The 26,582-nt window shown below is 35.4% G+C and overlaps 1 protein-coding gene across 1 annotated transcript in view; it reads right to left on the bottom strand.

The window, feature by feature from the left end:
* LOC6037933 (A-kinase anchor protein 9) overlaps positions 1-26,582 on the bottom strand; it is a 104,574-nt gene that overhangs the window by 37,270 nt on the left and 40,722 nt on the right. Inside the window, 2 exon segments of the mRNA XM_038260873.1 lie at positions 25,254-25,520; positions 25,730-25,873. Coding sequence (XP_038116801.1) covers positions 25,254-25,520; positions 25,730-25,873 — 411 coding nt within the window.

Raw genomic sequence — 26,582 nt, 5'->3', positions numbered from 1 at the left:
TTAAAATTTTCATATCAAGACTAACATTTCAAAAGGGCCAAACATTCAATATTACGCCTTTTTGAAATGTTAGTCTTGATTAAAAAAAATTGAAAATATTTTTTTCGGAAAGATTGGAAAATTTCACGAATGTTTCATATTTTAACATTGGACAATTAGTTGCTGAGATATCAACGTTAGAAAATGGTAGGTTGTTTGGGTGAGACTGAGAAAACATCAATTTTCCTGCTTTTTAAACCTTTGCATGGCAATATCTCAGCAACTAATGGTCGTATCAACAAAGTTCAAAAAAGCAAAATATAGAGAATATTCTCAGCCTTTCAAAAATATTTTTTTCAAAAGTGGGCAAACATGTGCACTAATTTAAAAATGGAAAACTGCGACTATTTAAAAAAATCCTAAATATTGCTTTATCTTAAAAATGGTGCACCTAATGAAAATTTCACTGAAGTACTTTTTGATTGCAAATTTGATTTTACATCGAAAAATGATTTTTTGAAAAAATAGTGTTGATTCGAAAATTCATAACTCGGTCAAAGATTTTTTGCACAACCTGAAAATTTCTGAAAAGTTGGCATTTTAAACATATAAAAAAAATAAAAATAGTGTTTTTTGCAAATTAAGAAAAAAAACGTGTATCATTTTTTCCAGTGTATCATTACTTCAAAAAATTACTTCAAAGGATATAGATTTTTTAATTTTCATATATCATTTGTATATGGACGGACAGCCGCCAAATTTGTATGGAAAATTATATGGACAAACTTATATATGATGCAAAATGGCTTCTTTGGGCATACCGAAGGCACCAAAAAAGTTTCAGCCGGATTAAAAAATACAAAAAAAAAAAAAATCGAATGACCGAAATCTACGAGAATTGCTCGAGAGTGGTTTCCGTGGTCAGAATGAGCTCAAAGGAGAATGGGCAAATTTGTATGGGAGCTGGTCCAAGGATGTACACGAACGGGACCAACTTTTTTCGAAAAATCTCGCCGAGACATGAAAAAAAGTCTTCTGGACCAACTCTCTAAACCCCGGGGTTCAAAAGTTACAAGCTGTTGAAGTATGAGCATTTTGAGTAAAAATGTTCAAAAAATCTTATTTTTGCTATTTCTAAAATCATTCATAAAATCTCTGTTTCATTATGGATTTCAATTTTCTTGACTTCATTCGACGCGTATCAGCAAAAACTATGAGTTCTGATATGTCTTAGCATGATTGAAACATGATTTCTCTTGTTTTTATCCGTTTGAACCGTTTGGCCAAGAGGCATCCCATAAAAACAAGTCGAAACTTCAAGGTTTTGAAACCGGATCCGACCCAGATTGTTTCAGTGAGTATGGAATGCTTCAGTACAATGTTGTAACTACTTATTGGGATGGTCTGAGTCATCCGAGAACTCCTTGGAGTTAAGACCGGTGGGTCTACCACCGTAACAAGCAAGATGTCGGCGGTTTTTGACCACTGATCATATCCGCATGGCTTCAGTGAGTATGGTAGACTACTATGCTGATGTGTGGGAGTGTCCTGGGTTCTCCTAGGACTCCCTGGAGTTAAGATCTGTGGGTCTATTACCGTAACAAGCAAAATGTCGACCGGTTTTGACAACGGAACATACCCGTATAGCTTCAGTGAGTGTGGTAGACTACTTTGCTAATGTGTTAGGATGTCCTGGGTCATCCAAGGACTCCCTGGAGTTATGATCTGTAGAGCTACAGCCGTAACAAGCAAGAGGTCGACGGTTTTTGACCCCGGAACATACCCGCATAGCTTAAGTCAGTATGGTAGACTGCTTTGTTAATATGTTGGGATGTCTTTGGTCATCCTAAGACTCCCTGAAGTTAAGATATTTGGGTCACTGTAACAAGAAAAAGGTCGACGATTTTTAACCGCGCATCATAACCGCAAAGATTCAGTGAGTATGGCAGACTGTATTGCTGTTATGTTGGTATGTTCTGGACCATTCCAGGGAGTCCTTGTAACAGCCGTAAACCTACAGATCATAACTCCAGGGAGTCCTAGGATGACCAAAGACATCCCAACACATTAACCAAGAAGTGCACCATACTCACTGAAGCCATGCGGGTATGCTCCGTTGTCAAAACCGGTCGACATTTTGCTTGTTACGGTAGTAGACCCACAGATCTTAACTCCAGGGAGTCCTAGGAGAACCCAGGACACTCCAACACATCAGCATAGTAGTCTACCATACTCACTGAAGCCATGCGGGTAGGATCAGTGAAACAGAGATTTTATGAATGATTTTAGAAATAGCAAAAATAAGATTTTTTGAACATTTTTACCCAAAATGCTCATACTTCAACAGCTTGTAACTTTTGAACCCCGGGGTTTAGAGAGTTGGTCCAGAAGACTTTTTTTCATGTCTCGGCGAGATCTTTCGAAAAAGTTGGTCCCGTTCGTGTACATCCTTGGACCAAATTCGCCCATTCTCCTTTGAAATTTACACTAGTGATGGACCAATCTTTGATTTCAGGGGGAATGAACATATTTCCGAATGAAAAGTCACTTCAATCATCAGAGTAAAATCAATGCTTACAGAAAGTATATGTTTCAATCTGGTTTAAATATGAATGAAAATAACAACAATCATAAAATTTGAACAACAATTCGAAGAAATTTAAATTCAGCACAATATCTTCACAGAACCAACAAAGATTTTTGTTTCAGAATAATTAAAAGCAAAAGTCGCGTGCGTTAGCTGTGGAGCATCATCAGATTTATTTTTACACGTCTATGTTGGGCGAGTGCGCTATTTATAATCCGTTGCATACACAGGCTGGGACATGACTGCAGCGCAGATTCGTGCATTCAAACGCAGCAGCAGCAGCATGATCATCATCGCCAACAGTTTACAAACTAGAAGCTAAGCTAAACGCAGAGCGTCGCTGCGTGTCGAATTAATCTTTGTTTATCCGTGCCATGCGCACATTTAGAGCATAGATTACCCTCCAAGCAACGCCAGAAGTGATAGTTCAGTGCACCACGGTAGTACTCGTGGTCCCCAGAGAGAGAGAGAAAGAAAGAACATCCGCGAGTCACATGTTGCCATGCTCATGTGTGGCAAAAGAACCGCCAAGAAAGGAAGATTTTTTTTTATGTTTTATGCTCCATGCGCGATGATGACGAATGATGTTTATGTGAAATATAACATCCGCTGCTCGTTGCCCGATGTTGGATTTATGAATAACTACAAAAAAGCAACATAAACATATGTTGTCGCAGAAGGAAAACATGTCTGCGAGCGAGAATTAGACATTTGAATTGCGAATTAAGATCCAAAATTATCGCAAAGGAACAAACCTAAGGGTATTTCAATTTGAAATTTATTCTGTCTTGCTTCAATAAACTGATAATTTGTTTGACGGATTTAAATTTAGAAAATAGCTTTGAATCAGAAGCCACTTCACAGCTAATTCACTGCGAGTAGGAGAAATAGATCGGCATAGAGAATAACGAGAATATCTCAAGTTTGGAACCACTTATAACTTTCACTGCTGATTTGCTCCCTCGCAAGAACAAATGTGTTAAATGTCTATACATGAGCTAAAAGCTTCTTGAGCAGCGACCTTCTCCACATTTAAGCGGAGTCGCTCGAAAATAGTAGTGTTTTCCATTTCCGCGTTTGGGCGCTATTTTTAGGTGTTAGGCTTGAGGGCCAACATTTCGTTCGCACCATAATGTACGTAAATGGTACTCTCGTGACTTTGAGGATTTTCTTTCTAAATTTTATTCACAACTCGACAGAAAAAAAGTTAAAATTTGAATAATAAAGACTTTAAGAGTTTAAGCATAATTAATGGTTGAAATATTCAATCCAGTATTCTCATTTTTTACGAAGGTTGAGTAAAAATTACACAGATAAGTGTCATTTGTGATGACCGAATATTATACAAAGTATTGCACTATTTTAATGATTGAAGTGACAATTTAAGTAAAATTTAGAAAAAATAAATGAGTGATGTGTAAATTTTGACTAAAATTCAGCCATAAATGAGTGAAAAGAAAACATCCAACAAAATTTATACTGAGTAAAATCGCTTTTGATGAAATTTTACATTCACGAAGAAATACAATTTTTGAATAAGCGTTTGTAGTTAAAATTTTGACATCATATCTAAAAAATTATAAAGAGCTAAATTGAAAATTTGAAGCTTATGATTAAACATTTTGAAACGAAAATTAGCAAAATATGAATGAATTCATATAATGCGAAATCAAAAGGTGGTACGTCGTTTTGTAGTCCTAAAGTTATTGAGCAGTTCTCTAGGATTTCGGTCATTCGATTTTTTTTTGTATTTTTTAATCCGACTGAAACTTTTTTGGTGCCTTCGGTATGCTCAAAGAAGCCATTTTGCATCATTAGTTTGTCCATATAATTTTCCATACAAATTTCGCAGCTGTCCATATAAAAATGATGTATGAAAATTCAAAAATCTGTATCTTTTGAAGGAATTTTTTGATTGATTTGGTGTCTTCGGCAAAGTTGTAGGTATGGATACGGACTACACTGGAATTTTTTTTTTTTTTGAAAAAATTAGTATTGATTAAAAAATTCATAACTCGGTCAATGATTTTTTGCACAACCTGGAAATTTCTGAAAAGTTGGCATTTTATGTCCTCTAAAACATATCAAAAAATAAAAATAGTGTTTTTTGCAAATCAAATTTTAGTGATAAAAAGTTAAATAAAAAAATCACCAATTTTTTTTACCGTGTATCATTTTTTTTTCAGTGTAGTCCGTATCCATACCTACAACTTTGCCGAAGACACCAAATCGATCAAAAAATTCCTTCAAAAGATACAGATTTTTGAATTTTCATGCATCATTTTTGTATGGACAGCTGCGAAATTTGTATGGAAAATTATATGGACAAACTAATGATGCAAAATGGCTTCTTTGGGCATACCGAAGGCACCAAAAAAGTTTCAGTCGGATTAAAAAATACAAAAATTAAAATTGAAGAAAAAAGACCGATTTCGTAGAGAATTGCTCTATTATCAATGATCTTGATAGAAAAAATTAAGTAGTAAATAGATTTTCCGAAAAATTGTAAAGTTTTCGAAGCTTAGGTGTCTTCAGAAGATTTGTTGCAAATAGGAAGGGGTAACTTTTGGGTTAATTGAAAACTAGGGTGGAATTGCCCAAAAATATGTTTCTCCACACAATGTTGCCCGCTGTATTTCAATGGCCAAAATACGATTTTTGGTAGGGTAGAGTAGTCTTCAATGAGACACGGGGAACAATGATAAAATGGCTCTCACAAGTCGTAGTTTCAACAAATCAGGCTCATATTTGGGGGAAAGGTGTGTCTACTGGATACACGTCTGCCATATAAGTGGCTTTGATTATGGACGCTCCCTTGAAAAGTAATTCATAAATGTTTGATTCTGAGGTGTAAAAGTAAATCATGGACAAAAAATACTTTTTCGCTCGTAGGCTGCCATTTACACCAAAACTAATATTTCTTCAAATTTCTTTTGACATTCCATTGGGATTAAGTTGGGCTATAATGTCCTTTCATTAGATTTGGCCAAAATTTAGAATACACCCAGAATCCAGGACTGTCTCATTGTTCCCCACTCATTTCAGCCCATGGGTAACAATGAGACACTTTGATTTTTCTTCAATAAACTTTTCAAAATCGATGGAAATCTTTCAAAACATAAATTAAAAGTGATTTTTGGCATATTTATAGAGTTTAAACTTCATTTAACCAAAAATACAAAGTTATTTGGTATTAATATATGGATTTTACAAAATTTAATTACTTTTTAGTGTAACTTTTGTTATTAAAAGTTTCATGTTGGCAAAATTGCTCTAAAATGTACAAGGGAAGTCACCTGCAATGGAACAATACAAAAACATGATGTTTTGCTAGAAAAATGTTGATTTTCGTAGAGTGTCTCATTGTTCCCCAGCTGTCTCATTGTTCCTGCCAAGTGCGTCTACAATGAGACAGTTGAATAACTCTGGCTGTAGATGTCGGATCGATCTCATATATTGGCCAATGATAGAACACATTAAAAGAAAGATAATGCAACTAAAAGCTCATTAAGACATGCTGATGAAAAAATTAGAAAAATCGTTGAAAGTTGAAAACCAAAAGTGTCTCATTGATGACTACCCTACCCTAATTTTTTTTTTGGTTTCTATGGATTTTAATGATTATTTTAGGAAATATTAATTAAATTTTATAATTTTGAAATCAAGCCCAACATCTGAAAAAATTCAAAAATAAGTGTAATCAATCTTTGAAAAATATTTTTTATTGAAGAGAGCAGAATATTTCACAACATTGTACTAAAAAGTTTCAGTCAGATAAAAAAAATGGATGGTAAAAATCTCAGAGAATTGTTCTTCTTTAAACTTTGTTGTTGAAATTTGAATCCCGGGGTAAACCCATTGCAAATATATTTCAAAGTTTATTTGGGAAACTTCAAAAAATATTTACAACGGCCTAACTGTGATTCTTGCAAATTTTAGACTAAAAGTCTGCAAATTTACTTTTTTGCGTCAAGAGAATTATGTTTTTGCAATTTTTATGTGATTTTTTTTAATCACATAAAAAATTTTGTTCGAGTGTTTTTAATTTCTATATGAATTTTTGGTGAAGTAAATAAAAAGTTGCTAATTTGCTTATAAGGAAAGTTGCCAAAAGAATCCGAAAACGCAAATCATCAAAACGTCAATTGTGGATGGAGCTTGATAGTTAACCAGCGCCGTACCTAGGGGTTGGCGCAGTTGGCGACCGCCAAGGTCGCCAGCCATTGGGGGGCGCCGAAAACGATGATTGTACAAATTTGTCATGTTATTATAAAATCCTAGAAAGGTATTCAGAACAAAAGGGGCGCCAAATTTTAAAGTAGGACTACAAAATAACTCGATAATCTTGGTCGGAATATTACAAATATTACTTATAACCAGTGTTGGTATTATCGAGGCTCTCGCGAGAAAATTTTCTCTCTCTCGAGTTCTCGCCGCGAGTCTCGAGATGCCGAGAGAAACTCACCTATTGCCCGTGCTCTCCTCCGCTCGCGAACGGGCTTTCTCGCGAGCCAGAATTGCCCGTTCGCGAGAAGTTGAACGTGTTAGAAACGAACAAAAAACAACACAGCGATTGAAGTTACACCTCTATACCATCGCCTGGTTCGTATTCATACGCCTGATACACAAATTGCTAGCTTGGGACGAACGTCTAGCACGAGGCGCTCGCGAGCGCTCGCGGCGAGAGCGAGAACGCGAACGAAAATGCGAGCGCGAGCGAGAAGAGAAAAGTACTACAAGTTCTCTCCCTCGTTCGCGAGCGAGAAATGCTTTCCTTCTTCTCGCTCGAATTCCAACAATGCTTATAACACTTGGGGCGCCAAAATCAACTATTTCAATAATTGTACCAGAATTAAATTTAAAATTAAATTCTCTCAATTCATTTATCAAAGGGGGCGCTCAAGTGGCAAAAATTTCAGGGTTTTATAACAATTCTTTGAAATAGCTAGAGATTTTATATTTCAACTACAGTATATAAAATTCAATTTAAATTTCACCATTTTTTCCAGCATCAGGAACCATCAAGCTTTTTTATGTTTTGAAGTATTTTTTTATATAATCAGCTATTTAATTGAAATTTACACAATTTTTATTGAAAATCTGAAATAAAAAGAATAAGATATTTTAAGTTTAAAGAAAATGGCAATTGAGATATTTTTATCGTTTTAAATGCAAACTTGTGCGTTGAGATTGGCCTACGTTTTCGAAATACTGAAGTGTTCAAATTGAATATTTCTAACACAAAAAATGCTTCGACTTTTGTTAAATTACTAGCAACATTTTTTTTCAACATAAAAATGTTGGTTTTTTAAGAGCACATAAATTGCTCTAAATATATTATATTCTGCTGCTTGTAGCAAGAGTGAAAAAGTAAAATTTGGGTGTCTTCGACAAAGTTGCATAGATTGGCATGCCCGCCAACTTTTTAGTCGTAAAAGTATAATATTATACAATTTCTTGTATAATTTTGATTTGCAGAAACACCATTATCGCGGACCCATTAGAATTTAAACCAAAGCAAAATTCCAACTCCAAAAACAGCAATATTTTTTTGGGAAAACACCAAGTTCCACTTAATTTTGCTTCTAGGGTCAATAATTTGAAGAATGTTAGTAACATTTTCCTTGAAAATTTTTGTTTTGTTATGTTTTAATGGAATGGATAAAGTTGCTTATCTTTCACATACATTTGAATTTGGAAATTTCCCGGGACCCGGTAGTGTTTATAACTATGCCAATAGTGCCAGTAATGTATAAAGAAAAGTTATAAATGTGTTTCTTTTCAATGAATTCAGTTACGATTTATTCATGCTTATTTAATGAAACGTTAATTAGTAGCCTCATTATTTTTGGGAACTATGATCTACTTCTTGATTTTTTTTCTGAATCTGCAATACAACTTGTTGTATGAACTTGTTATTAGATTTTTGTGAAATAACAAAATAGCTAATATATAATTTCCCAGTATCGGGATTTTTACAATATAATAAATAGCGACTCAAAACAACAATTTTTTTTTCTTTTTTAAAACTGTAAATATGCATTGAAGAAATAGTGATCCGGAAAACCCGAATGTTCACATTTGGCGGACTTTACAAAGATTTCCAGAGTTTTTTTTCTAAGATAGAATTTAATATTGAGTTATAAGCGAAACACAAAATTATTCCATGACATCAAAAAAGGAAATTACCTTGATACAGCGAAATTAAAATAATAAGAATAAAAAAAATGGATTATAAGAATTGCTATGCTTGTAAGAGGATATGAAAATTATACTCTTAGAAATAATAAAAAAAATAGACTTTCTTCTTGTGGCTAACTGCTAAGTATGCTTTAAGGTTAATTTTGGGGTCCACATTATTTTAAGTTTTCCCAATTATAGTTATTGGAATTTTTAATAAGTTAAAATTTACACTTTCTGAATTAGAAGATAAGAGAAGCATTGGTTCATTCGAACTTGAACATCTTACATTGAACACCCAATGTTCTGAACAATTTCGAATTTTCAATTTTTTTTTATTTGTTTATATAATTTTGCTTTGACCAAATTTCCCGGGAATCGAGAGGTCCAAAAATGGTCGATTTCCCGGGAATTCCCGCTCGTCACCCTCTATTTGAGTGTAATGGTTTTTATACAAAATTTTAAGAAACTTTAGATGTCGAAAAATAAACACAAAAAATTTCAATGTGTTAAAAAGGTAAAAACTAATTGCCTTTGTTTGAAGCTATGAATTTTCAAAAAACAAATTTTAGGAATTTTATATCAATAAAAAAACACAGTCACAGAGAAGAGAAATATTGTTTTCAAAAATAAATTGAAAAAAAAAAAAATTGTTTCAAAAGGAATCCATCCAAAAACAAGTTTGAAAAGGAGTCCATTTTCTAATCAGTTAAACTATTTTTTCAGGAATGCAGGAAAATGCTGATACAATGAAATTTAAGCTAGGTCAGATCAAATTCTGTTTAAAACGATAAAACAATACTCTGCTATTTTCAGTCAACATTAATCCTAAAGCACCTTTTCGTTACAACCTATCTGTATTGGAAAGATATAAATCGATTGAAATGGTTTAAAAATAATAAAACATTAATTTGAATATTCTTCAAAGAATTAAATTGTGGTTGGATTTTTTAGCTGTTATATTTATTCAATCAATTACCATTATATTATTAAAACTCTTTGAAGCAATCGCTGAAAATTTAAGTAAACATATCAAAATGATGAAAAATTTGGAGGGGCGCCAAATTGATGCTTCGCCAAGGGCGCCGTGGACCCTAGGTACGGCTCTGCTTAGTTAACTAACTCTAAAAAAAATAAATTTGTGTTTAAACTTCTTCTGGAGGTAATTTACACTTTTTTGCAATTCCGTCGTGAAACTATTTACTTTTCCTGTCACTCTTGAACGACGAAATAGCCTATTTTTCTGTACCAAAAATAACAGAATCGAATAGCAACACTTTTCAAAATAAATGCTGAAAAGTTCTACTTTTCAGCACAAAAATGGGTGCTGAAAAGTTGAACTTTTCAGCACTTGTTTCGAAAAGTAACACTTTTCAACATTTTTTTGATTTAAGCGATTTATTGACAAAATACATGAAAATTTGACATAAAATTTCACTCAGTGTGTGTTTTTTTGGAATTGCAAAAAATGTTGTATGGAACTCGTTGCAAAACTTGATTTTTTCAGCACTCTTCGTATTTATTCAACTCGGTGAACCTCGTTGGATAAATGTACGACTCGTGCTGAAAAAACTTGTTGCATAAACTACTATTTTATGTTTGGCTCTGCAACATTTAGCTTTCTAGGTAATGGTGAGCAAATTGCGACAGCAACAACAACATCAACAAACCTTTATCTCCTCAGCTAGCAGCAACCGGTTAGGAAAGCTTCAAAACCACATGTTAAATGTGGCCCCGAGATGGGCCGATTGTACTCAAAGTTCACTAACGGATTGTTATTTTTCCGTCACGAATGGACACACGGCGTTGAGCGGTAAAATAAACGGTAATGTTACCAAATCGACGTAAATTCACTAGAAAACACTTCTATTAATACACGACGTGGTCGGACTACAGAACTGCCACGCGCTTTTCGCACGACACAATTTACACCAAAATCGCAGTATTTTGAAAATATTTTGGTTCTTTTTTCTTTTTTTTTCTTGTTTAGTCACTGCTCACTTATACTTATCAGCAAATCTTCGTACAAATCAATCCCAGCTGATCGATCAAAATCTTCCAGTGCCGGTTAATCACACTGTTACGAAAGAATCACCTCCTCGACGGTTAGAACCAACCGTTTTGCTATTATTCTTCCCAAACGAACAAAACACAACCGCGGCCGGCAACAAGAGACGTCCGATCGGGCCACAATTCAAATCCAAACTGACAACAACAACGGGATCGAAATGGATCTAAAAATACGAACGAAAAGGCTCATACACTCAACTCAACCGTGTTCGGCAGCAGCACATGCGCAGATTACTCATCTTTTGCTCTGTTTACTATGAACCGAGTTTGTTCTAAATTCTCACTCGAATCGTCGACTCTTCTCATGTGAGTGAGTGAAAAGTGAGAAAGTAGAAAATGACCGTTGGATGTTTGCACTAGGAAGCTTATCATCATACAGATCAATAATGAAAAGGAATAAGGAATTGCTGGAGTGGCTTAACAGAGCAGAGATTTTAAAGGGCTCAAGCGATTGCGCTGTACAACACTAGTCAGATTTTGTCGACCATCAAAACAGAGCCGAGAGACAAACACTTTAATGAAGAGTATTTTCAAAAATTAAAACACCAGAAAAATAAAAAAAAGGTTTTATGATCCTATTCAATGCCGAATATTTTGCCTTTTTATTTATTAAGTTTTATCAAGTGTAAAAATGTGTAAAACTAGTATAAATTTTTGATCCCTTTTAATTGCTTTTTTTTTTAATTTGAGGCCATCCGAAACTTAATTCAAGTTTTTTTTTTAATTTTTCATATTTAGAAATACGAATTTAAAACAATGTTTAATAAATTTACTGCTCTAAAAATATGTTGATCGCTTTCAAAAGTTTAAGTTGATTCATTATTAGAGCAATTCCAGCTCAAATCAGGAATTTTTCTGGTACTTTTGTACCCGACCCTCTCCGATTTCTTTGTAGACATGTTATCCTAGGCCTATATAAGCCATTTTTGTGTATATGGAGCCAATAGTACTCGAAAATAACATTTAAGAAGAGCGTAAGGTATTTAAATATTTTTGTATATTGTAATTTAAAAATTACTGTATCTCGAAGCCGTTGCGTCGTATCAAAAAGTGGTCAAACAAAAACTTGTAGGAAATCGGACGGGTTTTCTGAAAAAAAAATACACTGAAACAAAAATACACGCCACATCTATGAGATTTTTTGATTTTTTTTTTGTTCAAAATTTTTGAGAAAATAGCCTAAGATGTTACAAAAAGACTGACGAAAAATGCAGGATGGTATGTCTCTCCTAGAAAAAATACAAAAATCATTTACTAAAACTGTTTTTTTTTTTTTGAAAAGTGGTCTAAACGTCAAAATTTTTGAAAACCGGTAGTGGGAATCGATTCTTCAGACAATTTTACATAAAAGTCTCCATATTGACCATTGTCCTATGTCCAATCCTTGGGATGGTACAACGGTTTTAAAAATGAAAATGTTGAAAAAAAACGGTTTTTTTTTGTGGTTTTTGGCAATTTCCATATGACAGACTTGGTTTTTCAGTCTCGTAAATATTTTTACCGGAAAGCTCGTCCAATTTCCCATAAGTTTGCCTTTGACAGCTTTTTGATTAATGTCGTTTTTATATTTACGTAATCATATTTACTATCCTGGTTTCTATCACACTGAAAAAAATATTCTATTTTCAGTTATAAGCAATGTAATTAAGCTTATATCTGTAAGCCCTTACAACCAATTGAAATGCTGTCAAAAGCAAACTTATGGGAAATTGGACGAGCTTTCCGGTAAAAATATTTACGAGACTGAAAAACCAAGTCTGTCATATGAAAATTGCCAAAAACCACTAAAAAACCCGCTTTTTCAACATTTTTATTTTTAAAACCGCTGTATCTTCCCAAGGATTGGACATAGGACAATGGTGAATACGGAGACTTTTATGTAAAATTGTCTGGAGAATCGATTCACACTACCGGTTTTCAAATATTTTGACGTTTAGACCACTTTTCAAAAAAAAAAAACAGTTTTAGTAAATGATTTTTGTATTTTTCTAGGAGAGACACCCTCCATTTTTCGTCAGTCTTTTGGTTATATTTTAGGCTATTTCCTCTATTTTGAACGCTATATTTTGAACGAAAAAAAATTGTGTCATCACCTTTAAATTTAAGTTTTAGACTTAAAAATAAAAAAATCTTATAGATGTGGCGTGTATTTTTGTTTCAGTGTATTTTTTCAGAAAGCCCGTAAAATTTTCTACAAGTTTGTCTTTGACCACTTTTTGATACCACGCAACGGCTTCGAGATACAGTAATTTTTAAATTACAAAATACAAAAATATTTAAATACCTTACGCCCTTCTTAAATATTATTTTCGAGTACCGTAAACCGGGGTGACTTTGATAGGATTTCAATTTGTTTTCAGAATATTTTCCAACAGGTAAGGTTTTTCTCAAGATTATTATTTTTAAAACATGTACTGGGGTAGGACACACAAAGTCCATGCACTATTTTGGAAAAAAAGTTTTTTCAGTGGTGTTTAGAAAAATAGTTACGTTAAAAATTCTTAGTTTTAATTCCGGGGTGACTTTGATAGTCAAAGTTTTTCTTGTTAAAAACATATTTAAGATGTTCAAACTTTATTTTTCGTTAAATGTATCATTTCTAATGTAGCTGATATAATTTGTAAGAAAAAAAATCAATGTTTACGTTAAGTTAACTATTGGTTAACTAAGTTTATAAGCTTTTTAACAAAATACATATAAATTTCAGGTAAAATTGTTAAAAAGTCGGAATTTTGCCTGAAATTTGTTAAAACTTATTTTGTTTATAAAATTGTCGATTTTTATTGCATTTTATACTGAATTCGAAGCACGAATCACAAGTTTTCACATTTTACATGAAATTTGTTCAACTGAATTTGCCTATAAATTTGGAGATTTTTTTTTATTGTGTTTCAAAAACACATATTATTTATTATTTACAAACTTATTTAACCTTCTCCTAGTGGAGAGCAGGGGCATGAGCATGAGAGATCACCCATGGTTGCCCCTCCGTTGCTGAACAGAACCGTAATATCCTTTCAGCACTACTGATTATAGGCTTCGACGATCTAGTGGTGTTTCCCTTATCAACAGCATGTATGAATGCGCTGAAAAGATAAAACACCATGATTGCTAAAGCTAGATCAGTTGCGAATAGGTAACAGTCATTGGCCACCAACGGCGCCCGCCATGTCAGTTTGTAGACCTCGATTTTAGGGACGGGAATGTTAGTTAGCGCAGGTTGCTACTAGGGCAGCTGATTTACTCTGTGCTTACACCCCACGAGCGCCAGGAACCTGAAAACTTGTTAGTAGGATAGGGTGTTTGGTCAGGATTCATCATAGAAGATGATGATGCGACCCAAAATCATAGTGTTTGTTGAAAGATGTTATATATTATTCTCAAGGCAAACAATCGGATGCTGCGGATGAGACATTTCCCGTTTATCGGTTGTTAAATTTTAAATGAAATGGTCTAGTCTTAGACAGCCGGCTGTGGAAAGATAGAACCAAAATCATTTGTAATTAAAGAATGAAGGATTAAACAATGTAACTTTTAACTTGAGATGATTTTACGAGTTTTAAATGATTGATGTTTAGTGAGGTACTGATTAACGGTGCGAACGACGAGTTTCGATGTGTGTCGAGCTGAAATGGTATGATAGGGTGTTGATAGGGTCAAATCAAACTGGCTAGCTGTCATCGGGACAGCCAAAGCCAGCCGCACCTTCACACGCACACACGCACGCGAGAAAAACGAAAAACACACCGACGGCGGACGCGAAAATTCTTACGACCCTACGGAAAGGAATCACAAATCTGACTGGCTCAACTGTCATCGGGACAGCCAAAGCCAGCCGCACCTTCACACGCACACACGCACGCCAAAAAAACGACAAACACACCGACGGCGGACGCGAAAATTCTTACGACCCTACGGAAAGGAATCGCAAATCTGACTGGCTCAACTGTCATCGGGACAGCCAAAGCCAGCCGCACCTTCACACGCACACACGCACGCGAGAAAAACGAAAAACACACCGACGGCGGACGCGAAAATTCTTACGACCCTACGGAAAGGAATCGCAAATCTGACTGGCTCAACTGTCATCGGGACAGCCAAAGCCAGCCGCACCTTCACCTTAACCTTCTCCTAGTGGAGAATTGTCCAAAAAATCCGAAAATGCATTCCGTTTTCCGATTGAAAATCATGTTCATTGAGAAAATCATGACACTTTGAGAAGTTTAAAATAATGACTTCCATCAACATTTTCTTAACTATAGTTAACTAACTTTATAAACCTTTCAAAAAATTATGAAAAATTCTTCTTGAGGTACTTTGAACACTTCTCTACAACGGTCAGTATGTTTCTGAACCATTCCTTACGTATTTTAATTGTACTCTTCATTTTGCGGAAAAATCGCAAACCTATCAAAGTCACCCCGGCTATCAAAGTCACCCCGTTTTACGGTACTATTGGCTCCATATACACAAAAATGGCTTATATAGGCCTAAGATAAAATGTCTACAAAGTTTCATTGAAATCGGAAACTTCAAATTTCCTATTTCTTTTTCTTTAGGCCGCTGTATCTCAGCAACCAGAGGTCCAATCTTCAATGTTTCTTAGACAAATTTATAGCCAATTTTTTTAACTTTATAAAAAATATTTCAGAGATGGTCACTATTTTTAAAAATCGAAAAACTGCAAATATTTCGCTAAAATCAAACATTCGGAGGCTATTTCTTGAAAAAGAGGCACTTTAACAAAAAATGTACTTTTCGATTGCAAATTCAAATTTAAATTTAAAATAAATGAGATAAAAAAAATAAAAAAATAATTTTCAAAAAATATTTACTCGGCGGCGAAATCGGAAATAAAAAAATACCAAATTTTCATCTAAACAGTCATTGATGAGGACTACAACAAGCTACAACTTTGCCGAAGACACCATGTTGATCAGAAAATTTCTTCAAAAGATTTTCCAAAATTTAATTTACATACCATTTTTGATGGACAGCTGCTAAAATTGTATAGAGACTTGTATAGGTGCATCAATGACACAAAATGGCTTCTTTGGTCTTTGGTCATAAAGAAGGCCCCACAAAGAAATCCATTTTCGGTTTTGGTAGAGAATTTCGTTGTGTTTACCACAGAGACGATTCTGTTTTGTTTTGCTTTTTGGGTGTTTTTGAAACAGCCTTGAGTCAGGGTGTAGACGCGTAGTGAACATTTATAAAGATCCGGAAATATCTTCAAACCGGACATTTCAATAAGATTTATTCTCATAGGAAATACCAGGTAGATTCACCTGACCACAGGGGGGCTACCAAGAACAAAGGAAATATCAAAGGGTTAATGAGATTAGTGAGAAGGTAGACACCATGTGGCGAGGTAGTTAAAAGGATTACGTGACAAGGAAGGAAGTGTGTAAATCTGATTAATCCGTCCCGCTTACTCTTATGCTGATCAATAATTTAAACTATATACTTCAGTAGTGTAACACGTAGGCTTAATGTTATATTGTAAAATTTTCCAAATAAAAGTTAAGTTCGGAGATCACTCCCAAAAACAACTGTTTTACTTCAGTCATTTGAGAACTCCTCATCCTCGTATTGGAACGAGCAGTCTCCAGCAGCCAGCAGTCTCCAGCAGTCACCCGGGATCAGCACCAGCAGTTCTACTTGGAGTCGTCGGCAGCCAGAGCGTAAGTTCCGCAAATTAAAACGTACCCACACGTTTTTACATGGTGGCTCTGCAGAGAGGATTAGGAGAAGTGCTTGTCGGAATCAAGCACTGAGGACTCCGAGCTTCCGGTCAGTCGAAATCTGATCGTAATCGTAAGTAAAAGCGTGTCCGACGCTATAGAGCGGACAAGTGATCAAGTGTGAGCAGTGTCAGGCTCAGTTAGTGCAGACGAATTATCGTCAAGAGTGTAAAAGCGTCTCCGACGCTCTAGAGCGGTCAAGTGACCAAGTGTGAGCAGTGTCAGGCTCAGATAGTGTAGACGAGTTATCGTCAATAGTGAATAATCCTGGACAATAGTCCAGAAGAACACCGTGAAATCCTGGGAAAGAACCCAGAAGAAGAAGAAAGTAAGAAGAACCTTTTAATAGGTGATTCAACATTAAAACTTTACTTCAAGTAAAGGGAAGACTGGATGAAAATTCAGAGATCCGCTTGGTTGCAGAAAATCACCAAAAATAGTAAAAAAAAAAACCTTTTAATAGATAGGTGATTTCAAGAAGTGAAGTGAGTGGTTAAAGGAAGACTAGAAACACATATATAAATAAAAAAAAATATATATAATAAAGGAATAAAACTGTAAGATTGCAAAGCAGATTTAGTGCAAAGCGAGTGATAAAAAAAAAAAAATATAAGAAGTAACACAGCGAGGTCGAACATCAAGAAGCAACATCGAGCATCAACATCGACAAAGCAACATCGAGCATCAAGAATCGACGAAGCAACATCAAGCATCAAGGATCGACGAAGCATCATCGAACATAAGGTATTTAGAAATATGGATCACAAATTCATAGTGAATCCAAATGGTAGGTGCAGGAGTTGCACCAATCTTGATGATCAGCACATGCTAATGTGCAGTCATTGTGATCGGTTCTTCCACCTGCAATGTGTAGGACTTGGCCGTATGCCAAATAGGAATGAAAACTGGCACTGCATCAAGTGTGATGCAGTTGCCAAGACTTTACTAAATTTTGACCAAAAAGTTAAACAATTAGAAAAAAGTATTGAGGATATTTCAACTAAACCACCAACAGAAAATAAAGATACATTGACTTGCCAGTTTTTACAAGGTATAGTCAATAAATTAGAGGGACTGTCAGTTCAACCAAGAACTACAGATTCATTTTTATTTAGGCAAACTTTAATAGACTTGCCAAAATTCAACGGCTCTTTTAAAGATTGGCCAAAATTTAAACAAACTTTTTTTGAAACCACCAAGCTTGGTAATTTCTCTGACATAGAGAACTTAAACCGGCTTGAAAAATGTTTAAAAGGAGAAGCCCTACTTAGAGTCAACTCCCTTTTATCGGATTCTAGTAACGTCAGCAAAATTATGAACGTTCTAGAAGAGCGATTTGGGAGTATTGAACAAATTTACAACGGATTAATGAACGATATTATAAAAATTCGCAACCCGAGTTATGATAACCCAAAATCCATGGTTGACTTTATATCAGCCATCGGAGATTTGGTTATTAATATGGAGAGTCTTCATCATGAAGAATATTTAAACGATCCTCGACTAGTTCGGGATCTAATGAAAAACTTCCATCTGGTCTTCAGAACCAATGGTTAGATAATATAAACGAAGAAAAACGCTATCATCGCCTATCAATCCTTATAAAGCTCCAACGATAAAAGATTTTTACACTTTTCTAAAACCAAAAGAAAAGGTAGCCATTGCAAAATTAGTCGACTCTGATAGTTCAAATTCAAGAACTAAATCAGAACGAATTCTTCACACGCAGGATACAAGCCAAATTAGCTGTATCAAGTGTAATTTAAATAATCATAAACTGATACAATGCTTTAAATTCAAAAAAATGACACCAGAAGAAAAGCAAAAATTTGTGATGGAAAAGAGGTTATGCTTCTCTTGTTTAGGAGCAAATCACGTAACAAAACAATGTCGATCTGCTCGAATTTGTAATATAAATAATTGCAAAAGTAAGCATAATAGGATGCTTCATGGAAACAAACCAGATTCTGGATCAGGAAGGGTATCAACAGAACATACAGTAAACTGTCATGTTAAAAGGTACAACAAGGTCTTTTATCAAATTGTTCCAATAACGTTGATAAATGGTAACAATAAAGTTGAAACCTTTGCTTTTCTTGATTCCGGCTCATCAGTAAGTCTCATAAATGCTGATACTGCAGAGCAACTCCAGGTTAAGGGAGTATTTAAACCAATGACATTAGCATGGACAAATGGAGATACCCAAGAGGACTCCAAAAGCATGTCAGTGCAAATAAGCATCAAATCTTCCAACAATAATAGATTTAACATTAAAGATCTACGCACTATCGAGAATTTAAAACTTCCAACACAATCTCTAGACATTAACTGTCTTAGAAAGCAGTTCTCGTATTTAAAAAATGTTCAATTAGAATCATATGAAAATGCAACACCTACAATACTATTGGGTTTGCCTCACGCTTACTTGTTCAAAGGGGAAAAGAAATATCAGGACAATTTTCTGAACCTGTAGCAAAATTGACTAAGTTAGGGTGGGTATTATATGGCAATAGTAAACATGACGCCCATAACAACAACGAACATTTATTTGTAATTTCAGAAGACATAGATGATGAGCAATCAATTAAAGAAATGATGTCCAAATTCTTTTCGGTTGAATCTTTGGGAGTAAAAGTTCCCGAAAACGTTCTTATTTCTAAATCAGATGAACGTGCCTTACAAATAATGGGCAAAACATTAGTACCAACAGAAAAGGGATATGAAATTGGTCTATTATGGAAGGATGACAATGTTAATCTTCCTAATAGCTTCAAAACAGCTCTGAATAGATTCCTCCTTTTAGAAAAGAAGAGCGCTAAGGATCCTTCATTGAAGGAATGGTATAACAATAAAATAGATGAATATTTGGGTAAAGGTTACCTGAGAAAGTTAAGCCCACAAGAATCAGTAGCGGAACTTCCGAGAACCTTTTACCTGCCCCACTTCATAATTGAAAATAAAAATAAAGAACCCCCCAAAACGAAGATTGGTCTTCGATGCGGCGGCTAAAATTAACGGTATTTCATTAAATTCTCAGTTGTTATCTGGGCCCGATATGACCGAATCATCTCTAGGAATTAAAATGCGCTTTAGGGAGGAACCAATAGCTGTATCCGGTGATATACAGGAGATGTTTCATCAGGTGGGAATTCGTAAGGAGGATAGAAACTCTCAAAGAATTGTTTCTCGAAAAAATCCTAATGAACGTTTAGACATCTATGAAATGCAAGTAATGACCTTTGGTGCCACTTGTTCTCCAGCCTGTGCACAATACGTAAAAAAACACTAACGCAAAACAATTTTTGAACACTTGTCCAGAGGCAGTTGAAGCTATTTTAAAAAATCATTACGTGGATGATTATCTAGACAGTTTCAACGATTTAAACAAGGCAACAAAGATTGTGTTAGATGTGATAAAAATCCACGACAAAGCACACTTTAAGATGAGAAATTTTATCTCAAACTCAAAATCATTGTTGGCAAATTTACCCAGCGATAGAATAACTGCATTGAACGAAATCAAATTAGACATGGACGAGAACGTTTTTGAAAAAGTACTCGGCATGTACTGGAATACGGATAAAGACAATTATAAATTTAAAATAACCGCCAAATTTGATGAGATACAAGATCCTACAAAAAGACAGTTATTGTCGTTTGTTATGAGCATTTACGATCCCCTAGGTTTGATTGCACACATAACGATACACTCAAAGATCATTATGCAAGACCTTTGGCGTGTTGGAATAGAGTGGGATGATAAAATTCCAGATTCAGTAAAAGAAGATTGGTCTACGTGGATAAAACTATTATCTACACTAAACAACCTTAGAATTCCTAGATGTTATTCATATGCAAAGAATATTATCAAAAGAGAACTACATGTATTTTGTGATGCGTCAGCAAGAGCGTACGCTACCGTCATCTATATCAGAACTATACATGATAAGGGAATTGATTTGACAATAGTAGCAGGTAAATCAAAAGTTGCCCCTACAAAAATTATGTCAATACCTCGTTTGGAACTACAAGCTGCTGTATTAGGAACAAGACTAGCAAATACTGTGCAAAAGGAAACACGGTTGGAAATTAATACAATAACTCATTGGTCCGACTCAAAAACAGTTTTAAGCTGGATAAAATCTGAAGTCAGGAAATATAAGCAATTTGTGCAATACAGAATAAGTGAAATCTTAGACACCACAGTAGAGTCTCAATGGCAATACATTGATACAGCCAACAATCCCGCAGACGAAGGAACTAAAATGATAACAACACAATCAAAATGGGTTTCCGGTCCAGATTTCTTGAAAACTTACGATAACCTTTGGAAAATTGGAGATAAAGGTTCCCCAGATCTAAGCCATGAGGAATTGCGACCTATTTTTACCATAGCAGCTATAGATAAACCAAATTTTGATTGGTTGAACATTGAATGGTGCTCTGATTGGACCCGTTTAAAAAGGTCGGTATGTATAGTAATGAAATACATAGAGTGGTTAAAACATAAATCAAAACAGACAACATTTGATAAAAATATTACAGCTTTTGATATGGAAAAGGCAGAAATAATCCTTATCAAGAAGGCACAATGGGAATCGTTTAGCGATGAAGTGTTGGACTTGACAACTAAAAATAGAATCGAAGAAGAGAGTAATATTAAACCACTAACACCAATCTTAGATAAAAATGGCGCACTGGTTTCAAACACTCGGTATGTCAATGTTAAATGCTTACCATATGGAGCTAGGCAACCATATATTTTGCCTAAAGCTCATTATGTTTCACAACTCATTTTGAAAAAACATCACGAAATCTTTTACCATAAAAAGAGAGATGTTGCAATCGCTGCAGTGAGATTGAAATACCATATAATTCAGATAAAAGCAGCTATGAATAAAGTTGTCAATAGATGCCAATATTGCAAAAACAATAAGGCGAAGGCTTACGTTCCACAAATGGCGCCTTTACCTGAATGCCGAACTCAACCGTACGTAAAACCATTTACGCATACAGGAGTAGATTATTTTGGTCCTTACAATGTCTCAATAGGTAGAAGGACCGAAAAAAGATGGGGAGTCGTTTTTACATGTATGACGACAAGAGCAGTTTATTTGGAAGTTGCTCACGATCTAAGTGCAGACGCCTTTTTGGTCTGTTTAAACTCCGTTCAAAGCAGACGGGGGAAGATAAAGTTCTTGTATAGCGACAATGGCACCAACTTTGTAGGTGCAGATAATGAGTTAAAGAAAATTCGCTATAGGCTTGCGTCTGACGGGATCGTTTGGACCTTCAATCCTCCATTATCCCCTCATTTTGGAGGAGCATGGGAACGAATGGTAAGAGAAATTAAGTCCTTGCTTCCTAGCGATACTATGCCTGAACATACGCTTAGAGCACTCCTCACTGAAATTGAATTTATTATAAACTGCAGACCACTTACATCTATATCGTTAGATGCAACGGATGACGAACCTATTACCCCGCATCATTTCTTAATGGGATGTGCAGGAAGTACTGAGACGTCACTAAACGATGTTTCTAAAGCCGAAGCCTCAAGGCAACAATGGAAAAGAGTACAACTCTTAGCAAAGAATTATTGGGACAGGTGGCTACACGAGTACCTGCCCACTCAGGCAAAACGATCAAAATGGTCGAAGGTTGTAAAAAATGTGAAAGTTGGCGATATAGCACTTATAGCCGACGACAATCAGAAAGCCAAATGGAAAAAGGGAATGATAATAAAAATTCATACTGGCAAAGACGGTAATGTAAGATCAGCAGTGGTAAAAACCGCTAATGGTGAATATACTAGACCAGTCGTGAAATTAGCAGTTTTAGATGTTTTGGAACCATCTAAACCTAAGGAAACTGAAAAACAAACTAAAAATATACAAGAACAAAACCCAGTACATTTTGTAGGCTATATAAAGGTTATTGAAAAACCAAAAGCCAACTGGGGTATAAGAAAACAAGTAGACATAGATGAAGTTAAAAAATTAGCTTCAAGGTTATCTGCATCCGACCCTAAACCAAAGAGGAGGAAAATTATTAGACCCTGCACCTGGATGAACATTTTAACAACGTTGTATTTTATATGTTTATTCCTTGGAAAATCCCTTGGATTTCAAGGATCTGGATTAATTGCATATGATTGCAGCAATCCTGAGGTAAATTTAACTAGCTACTCTCTCTTGGACGTGGCTTCATGTTTACCACCGACAACTAATCTGTCAACACAGGAAATATATATTCAGGTGTTACAAAAAAAGGTGAACAAGGAGACAAAAGTTTTTCAATGTAAAGTTATAATACAAAGAAAAATTAGGCATTGTGGGATGCATTCGCACACATCGGATTATTACAAAGGGTATGAATACATAGTTAAAGATTTTACTTCAGAGGAATGTAGATATTCACAACAACTGGGAACAATCAAACTAGCGTATGACTTCCATCTTCACGAATTAAAACGCAATGCTACCACTAGAGGGGAAGAGTTGATCGTTGGAACACTTTCCGGTAGTAGTTGCAGAGGTGGGACTTATAAAACTCATCTTTACACCTGGGAAGACGCTCTGGTTTACTACCAATATGAAATTACGCTACGCGATTATACAGCAGTAGTAGATTCAGAAAATGATATTATTCATTTGAAAATGGCTTAACCTGCACGTACAGCCAAGGAAAATGTCTGGATGCAGAAGATGGGTACTTAACATGGGACATAGAATTCAATAAAAAATGCGAAGAAACTGAATTTGAAGTTTTGTTTGAAGGGGTAGTTAACAAAACCGTGAATAACGAAAATTCAAACCCAATGTATAGTACTATTACTTCCACTCATTTGTTCTCGATACGCACCAAAGATGTAACGAGAATCTGTGGAAGAATAGGGTATACCACTGATCACCCCCGCATTATTCTTTTAGAAACATCTGTTGGAGATTCCCATTCACGAAATCAAACGTGGTGGGAAGAAATTTTGATCTCTTTACATATTTCAACTCAAAAATTACGTTCGTAGAAAACTACTTCGGACAAAGTATGACGGAGTTGTACAATACTGTAATGACAGAGATGTGTAAAGTCGACAAATCTTTACTAGAAACAAAACTAACATTAGCAAGAATTAATCCAGCTGAATTCGTCTCAAGCATTATAAGACGATCAGGATATACAGCAGTAGCAGCAGGGGAAGTATTACATGTACTGAATGCAAACCTGTATACGTAACACCCCGGTTTGAGGATAACTGTTACCAAGAGATTCCAGTATTTTATAATAATAAATCCATGTTCATTGCACCAGTAACAAGAATTTTACAAAATCGTGGAAATCAAATTGATTGTACACCAATACTGCCTGCAAAATTTCGCATTGGAGGGAAATGGTACACAGTAGATAACAAATTTAGAGAAACGGTAGCACCGTCTAAAATTTCAACAGAAATAGTCACAGCTTGGAAATACACTCCTTTACCAAACTTAATGGAAAGCGGTGTTTATGACTATGACAGTGTAGAGAAAATGAAAAACATGATTTATAATCAGGTAGACAAACGCGTTGCCTCAAATGTGCTTCATAGACTATTAGACGGCCATCAAACAGACCAACAAGGATATCGATTAGAAGCATTAAATGTAGTTGAAAAGGCCCAGAACATTATATACTCGATTTTGAATCATCATATATTATAGGTTTTTGTCGCATTTCATCATTCTTTTCTGGAATAATCATGATGAGTTATGTATGTATACTAATATTTAATCCCATGACATGGATAATGATATACAGGAAGATTAAATGTAACAAAACAAGAGAACAAGCACGGATCAACATAAATTTAGAGACGCATCTGTAATATTTTATTTTGTAAACCATAGGATGATTTACGGGTCCCGGAATGTAGACGCGTAGTGAACATTTATAAAGATCCGAAATATCTTCAAACCGGACATTTCAATAAGATTTATTCTCATAGGAAATACCAGGTAGATTCACCTGACCACAGGGGGGCTACCAAGAACAAAGGAAATATCAAAGGGTTAATGAGATTAGTGAGAAGGTAGACACCATGTGGCGAGGTAGTTAAAAGGATTACGTGACAAGGAAGGAAGTGTGTAAATCTGATTAATCCGTCCCGCTTACTCTTATGCTGATCAATAATTTAAACTATATACTTCAGTAGTGTAACACGTAGGCTTAATGTTATATTGTAAAATTTTCCAAATAAAAGTTAAGTTCGGAGATCACTCCCAAAAACAACTGTTTTACTTCAGTCATTTGAGAACTCCTCATCCTCGTATTGGAACGAGCAGTCTCCAGCAGCCAGCAGTCTCCAGCAGTCACCCGGGATCAGCACCAGCAGTTCTACTTGGAGTCGTCGGCAGCCAGAGCGTAAGTTCCGCAAATTAAAAACGTACCCACACGTTTTTACACAGGGGTATGAAAACACCCAAAAAGCATCATTAAACTCCATTCCCGCATTTAAGAGAAAATCGCTCTTCATTGAATGTTGATGATCATGAAAATTATTTCGTATGAAACGCGTTGAAAACCGACATGCAAACATGCATCATGCACGCAATGTTCCAAGCAAGCTTGAATGCAACCTGGCACACAACGAACGTCGGCGTCACGACGCTTCCGCGAGATGATCTTGATGAACCATGCGTCTCCACGCCACTCACCTGTATCTGCACTTCCAGCTCGCGGAGCACGTCCTGCCGGGCGAGGGCCACCTGTTCCTGGAGCCGCCGCTCGTAGTCCGAGATGATCTCGTGCAGATCGTCACTCGGCTCCGTCCCGGCATCGGCCGTCGTCGTTGGGTTGATGTTGTTGTTAGTGGGTGTGACAACGTTTGTGGACGTCGTTGACGGTGTTTTTGGTGGAGGCGGTTTTGCTTGAGTTGTTAGGTGGGATGCATTCGCGCTCACAACGGGAGCTTCTGTGTTAAGCTAGTGGTTGTTTGTTGTTATTTGGAATGTGTTTATTTTTTTGTTACGACACGAAAAAGTTTGTGGTTTGTTTGAATGGCACACAAAAAAAGGGTGAAAAGAAAAAGAACTCGTTAGAATGAGTTTTAGGGTGTCACACATGATCGCATATTTTAGTTGGGTTTGTGTTTTTTTTTCTCATGCAAAATTTTTAACTTATCAGTACTTACAATAAACTCTTCACTAGCCTCTTTGTCCTCGAAGTACTTCAGTCTTTCTTGTAGCAGTTTTATGTCGGCGTCATGCTTTCGTCGCAAATCTGCGATCTTTGTCTTGTAGAACTGGTTCAATTGATCAGGATTCATTTGAATGTCCTAAAAAGAGTGGGAAAAATAATTATTAGAATTAGGTTACTCAAAAAGTTATTTGCTATCTATTTGCTGAGCAATATTTTTGAAGTCTATAAATATATATTTCTAAACTTAATGGTTAATTTTACGGTTAATGTAAACATTACGGTGTAACAAAAATGACTTTTTGGCGAGCATTCAGGTGTTTGTTCCGGTGGGCATACTGAGCCCAAATCCCAAATATGACGTAACAGGGGCTGGCGCTCCGCCCTTCAATTTTAAATAGGATTTAAACCGTAAAAAACGATTTTTTTCAAAAATTTCAATTTTTGAGGCACTTTGGCCACTAAAGCGTTTATTTTCAAAATCACTGGCGTGATCAACATTCCCCTAAGACGTCTAATTGTCCAGCTTGTGATGATACACCACCTTCCCTTTTCTAAGAAATTTTATCCAGACGACTTCAAATTAAAAACAATTGATTTTTCGCTAGAATTGTAATAAAATTCGAGAATTTTGAAATGCCGAAAATTAAAAGACCGCACACAAAAAATATTACCGTAATGACAAAAGTAACTTATTTTTTATTTAAAAAGTTGCTTAAATTAGCTCGAGGGAAAATTTTCTTCTTGTTTAAAAAATGAAAACTTTTAATGGTAAAGTTTTTGAAAATCGTCTTACTAACTGATTTAAAAGTCTTAACTTTTAATACGACTGTAGAATTTATTTCATT

Source organism: Culex quinquefasciatus, chromosome 1, assembly GCF_015732765.1.
Source record: "Culex quinquefasciatus strain JHB chromosome 1, VPISU_Cqui_1.0_pri_paternal, whole genome shotgun sequence".
NCBI lineage: Eukaryota > Metazoa > Arthropoda > Insecta > Diptera > Culicidae > Culex > Culex quinquefasciatus.
The sequence above is the reverse complement of the archived record's forward strand: the minus strand, read 5'-3'. Positions and strand labels throughout refer to the sequence as shown.